Below are 5,123 nucleotides of genomic sequence, written 5' to 3'. Positions count from 1 at the left end.
TTATTATATTTTTAGAGTTCTCATTTAATATCTCAACCATAATTATTTTCATTACAAGACTCTGAGGACCAGGTGGACTGTGAGGACCAGATGGACTCTGGGGACCAGGTGGACAGTGAGGACCAGGTGGACTGTGAGGACCAGGTGGACTGTGAGGACCAGATGGACTCTGAGGACCAGGTGGACTGTGAGGACCAGGTGGACTCTGAGGACCAGGTGGACTGTGAGGACCAGGTGGAATCTAAGGACCAGGTGGACTGTCAGGAATAAGTGGACAGTGAGGACCAGGTGGACTGTGAGGACCAGGTGAACTCTGAGGACCAGGTGGACTGTAAGGACCAGGTGGACTGTGAGGACCAGGTGGACAGTGAGGATGGAGACATTTAGTAAGAAGACACAGAGACTCTGAGACGATCTTTAATTAAAATGTTTTCAGGAACAAACAAACGGAGCGGACAAAAACCAAACACGCCTGAAGTTCTGATTCAGTCCTTTTAAACCAGTTCTGGGTTTTTACCAGGAAGTTCTGGTCCAAACAGGTCGACTGCTTCAGTCCCATTTTCTGTCTTGGACGAGTTAAAAACGTTAATAAAAAAAAGATGGAGGTTCTAAAAGGTGTGGGGGACGGGTCACACTGACGGCCCACACAGAGTCGTGAGACGGTTCTGTCAGGAGACAAAAACAGAATTAGACTCACAGTCCAGAACTGAACCGAGACACTTCAGGATGAAGGCTCACCTGCAGCAGCCGGATGCTCTTCAGAGCCGTCTCATCCAGCAGAGACAGGTCCACGGTGTCCATCTGACTGGACAGCAGCTGCATGCTCTGAAGGACAGAGTGCAGGTTTAGAGGACAGGTTTTCTTTGGGTGTCACGGGTCCTACAGCCGGGGACACTCACCTCTCCGTTCCCAACGGGGACGCTGAGGACGACGTCCTCGCGTCCCACTGCGACAGGAGAACCGTTCACCGAGATGCTGAAGACTCGCTCTTGGTGCCGGGGGACTCTCGCAGGAGTAATAGGAAGTCTGAGGAAACAGGAAGTGGCAGAGTTGGACTTCCTCCACCAGAAACCACCAGGGTGCTAATGATCCATTGTTAGGCTGATGGTCCTTCTTGAGCATGTGATCAGCTGGTTCTGGTTGTCAGCAGCAAACTGGTTGATCCACTCTGAGAAGGTGCTATTTAAGAGACTGAGCTGAAAACAGCACCTCAGACTGAGGAAGTCTTTCAGATGAACGACGAAACGTTTCTACAATTATTTTTTTTGCTTTGTTTTGTTTTATTAATGTCCAGAGGACCAGATTTAACTTTTTTAGATTTTTCTACCTGGATTACTGAGCAGCATCAGGATATGTAGGACTGAGGGTTGCAACTCTAAATGTGGGGACAATGACAGGCAAAGGTAGAGAGTTGGCTGACATGATGCTGAGAAGGAAGGTAGATGTTTTATGTGTCCAAGAGACCAAGTGAAGGGCAGCAAGGCTCACAGCATTGGAGCAGGGTTCAAACTGTTTTACCATGGTGTGGATAGAAAGAGGAATGGGGTGGGGGGTGGGGGTCCTGAAGGAGGAGTTAGTAAAGAATGTAGTAGAGGTGAAAAGAGTGTCAGATAGGGTGATGTGTTTGAAGATAGAAGTAGAAGGTCTGATGCTAAATGTTGTCAGTGGTTATGAACCACTCCACCCTAACCCATGGAGAAAGATCTGGATGAAGTGATAGAGAGTATTCCCAGGGAGGAGAGAGTGGTGATGGGAGCAGACCTGAATGGACAGGCTCTACGTCACCTGAAGACATTAGTGGGTCAGCGTTAGGGCTGGGTACCTTTCTAAAAAATCTGTACCCGTACCTTCACTTCAGTCTCGGTTTCTGGACGGTTCTTTTTTCGGTACCAACTTTATAAATAATTTTAATTCTAACAAGAATAAAACAACGTTACACATTACAGTACAAATCTTGAGTTTTATTTTTTAACTCTGGTATTTTTCTTTTCCAGCAGTTTTCTTACATCAACAATAATTTCCAGGTCAAAGACCAGTTACAAACCAGTGACAGGTCAGTGTCTAATGGTCACTGCTTCACACTGAGGACCTTTTCACTGAACAGTTCTTCTTCAGAAACATGAACATGTCTGTTCTCTCTGGACACAAACCAGCTGCTCCTGGCTGACGGTGTCTCCAGCAGTAGAACATGTTCACTCTGAGGCTGTAGATGATGATTGTTGCACACACAGATACCTGGTTGCCAGTTTGACATATTGTCCCTCACATCCCACCAGCAGGTCACTGGATTCACTGAGGTTAGAGATGATGCAGACTTCTGCACCTCTGTGTCTCTGCCTGAATCTTCTCTGTGGTTCTCTGGGGTTTAGGGCTCTGATCATCTCCCTAACTGACATGAGAACAAAACATCAACAATAATATGGTTGTGTTATTATTGATCAAAACCATTATCTAGGTTGAGATATACTGGTTTAACTGGTCAACAACATCCTTTACAGTTTACTTACCTCCACCATGCAGCCTCCACTGTAGAAAAAGGCAGAAAACTTTTAACAACAGTTTGTGACTGTCCTGTGCCCCCCCCCCCCCACTTTTAATTTGTCTGTCTTCCTCACATCAGGGTCAGAGGCTCCTGTGAGCAGAACAAACAAACGGTGAACATTAGTGAACTGTTTAAGCAGCTGACCTGATGGATGAGCACATGTTTACAAGCTTCATCTGTTGCTGTCCATCTTTAGTTAGCTTCTGAGTTTAGCTACGTAGATAAAATAAATTTACACACTAATATCTTAAAGTTAGCGTTACATGGATTCTAGTTTAATTCACCACGATGCACGTGTTCAGCTGCAGTAACGTTAACAAACGTAAACTCACCAGCTGAAACAGACGCAGCTCCGTCCTCGGAGTTCTTTGATGAAGACGAGTCCGATCGTGGAGATGATGAATCAGGACGTTCAACACTCACCATACAGCTGTAGGGCAGCTCTATACAGCTCTGGGTGTAAACATGAAGTCTGTTTGCTATACGTCTGCGTTTGACCAGCCTGCGTGCTGAAACCACGTGACACGTTACAGCCAATACTGAAACTTGACACTGAAAGAAGAGCGACGTTTCAATCCGTGCACCGACCGGTGCAGTTCGGTCAGTGCTAGAAAAGAGCCTCGGTTCGGTACACAGCCCTAGTGCAGCGTGTCCCGACGGGACTGTGAGGAGGACATTTAAATGTCCCGACCTTCAGGAAACAGGAACTTTACTCTGAAAAGCAACTGAAGCTTGTTATTTTTGGAAATTGATTTTTCTTTAACATTAGGAAAGTGGAAATAAATATTTTTACAAACTGTGATTTCTGTTTCCAAACTTATCAGAAAACATGAAAAATACATTTTTCAGAAATGTTTACACTATTTACTAAACAACAAGAACAAGCAGCATCTAAAACTGGCAGATGAAAGAGAAGCTGTTTTATTTTGAAAACTGCTGCTTCCTGTCTCTGCCTTCTTTTAATTTAACGTCAGTCTCAGATTGTTCAGAACAGACGAGTGAGGGATCAAATATGAAGTTCATGCAGGACGTGTAGAATCCGCAGCGATGCTGGGGCATCACGTTCACAAGACACAACTAGTCTCTTTCTTATTTTCCATACATTTTAAAGAATTCACGTATATTCACATTTATATACAAGTGGTTTTTAAAGTGAGTAAAACTGAGGAGGGGGGGATTTCTGTACTTTATCCGTGTGAATAAAAAGTGTAGCCAAACAAAGTAACATCGATACAGACTTCCTGTTTGTCCACAGAACAACAACAGGTGGTCAGTTGTTTCAACATCACTGTCACAGAATGTGAACGTGTTATCAACCACCGGTATATTAAAGCTGGTCTGGAAGCTCAGTCCTCACCTCCTTCTACAGGTGTGCAGTGGAGAGCATCCTGTGCTCCAGCATCAACGTGTGGCATGGAGGCTGCACAGCTGCAGAAAGAAAAGCTTTGCAGAGAGTGGTGAAGGCTGCACAGAAGATGTTGGAGTCAGTCTCACCACCATCTATTTGAATTTGGGCCCAAAAACTTTGATCCGACCCGGCCCCAGCCTCCAGTCATAATTTCTGAACCCCAGCCGACCCGACGAATTAACAGTAAGTACAGGTCTGAACCCGGAAACAAACCCTGAGTTTTAATTAGTTATTAACGACCGGGGACACGCAGCTGAATGAACGGGGCAGAAGATTCAGAGCTGAGAGGTGTCTGAACTAAAAAAAACATTTAATCAGTTTCTGCTGCGTTCTTCTGAATTACTGAGACACGTGCACGGACCCTGCTCTCACACGCCTGCTTTGTGATCTCATCTGTTTGGATCATCGGCCGCGCGCTTCCACTGAGTGCAGCGATGGATCTCTGCCTGGCAGTACAGTCCATCTGAAGCTTAACAGAACTTTTTAACACTTTCAGGGCCAGTCAGCTGCGTGAAATGGCCAGGTGTAGCTGGTGGAAGTATGGCAGGCCATGTTATCATATAATTGGATCACGGCTGATCCTGACCTAGATAAAAGCCCAAAACCGGCCCGGCCCACCCATTAATCACATTATAACGGTCCAGCCCTAATCCAGGTCGGTCTGGGCCGAGTTAGAAATGACAGCTCTACCACCATCACAGACATCTACACCTCCAGATGCAGGAAGAGGGCCACCTGCATCATGAAGGACCTCACTCACCCAGCACACACTTTTTGCCCCACTCCCCTCAGGAAGGAGGTTGAGGAGCATTAAGTGTAGAACCACTAGACTGAGGAACAGCTTCTACCCTGAGGCTGTTAGACTCATGAATCTCTAACCAGAATAATCACTGTGAAAAACCACATCATGTTGCTGCTGATCTGTTTCTTGTTGCTGCTGATCTGTTTCATGTCGTTGCTGATCTGTTTCATGTTGTTGCTGATTTGTTTCATGTTGTTGCTGATTTGTTTCATGTTGCTGCTGATCTGTTTCTTGTTGCTGCTGATCTGTTTCATGTTGTTGCTGATCTGTTTCATGTCGTTGCTGATCTGTTTCATGTCGTTGCTGATCTGTTTCATGTCGTTGCTGATCTGTTTCATGTTGTTGCTGATCTGTTTCATGTTGTTGCTGAT

At 45.5% G+C, this 5,123-nt stretch overlaps 1 protein-coding gene across 1 annotated transcript in view; it reads right to left on the bottom strand.

Moving 5' to 3' along the window:
• Positions 1-598: 598 nt before the first annotated feature.
• The window catches only part of cdca8 (cell division cycle associated 8), an 11,167-nt gene continuing 6,642 nt past the window's right edge, over positions 599-5,123 (bottom strand). The window contains exons 9-11 of the mRNA XM_037692933.1: positions 900-1,026; positions 739-825; positions 599-665 (exon numbers count right to left, since the gene is read on the bottom strand). Coding sequence (XP_037548861.1) covers positions 630-665; positions 739-825; positions 900-1,026 — 250 coding nt within the window. The 3' untranslated portion in view covers positions 599-629. The remainder of the gene's footprint in view (positions 666-738; positions 826-899; positions 1,027-5,123) is intronic.

The sequence above is a fragment of the Nematolebias whitei genome, chromosome 19 (assembly GCF_014905685.2).
Source record: "Nematolebias whitei isolate Nwh7 chromosome 19, NemWhi1, whole genome shotgun sequence".
Classification (NCBI taxonomy): Eukaryota; Metazoa; Chordata; class Actinopteri; order Cyprinodontiformes; family Rivulidae; genus Nematolebias; species Nematolebias whitei.
Note: the sequence above shows the minus strand (reverse complement) of the source record. Positions and strands in the feature narration are given on the sequence as shown.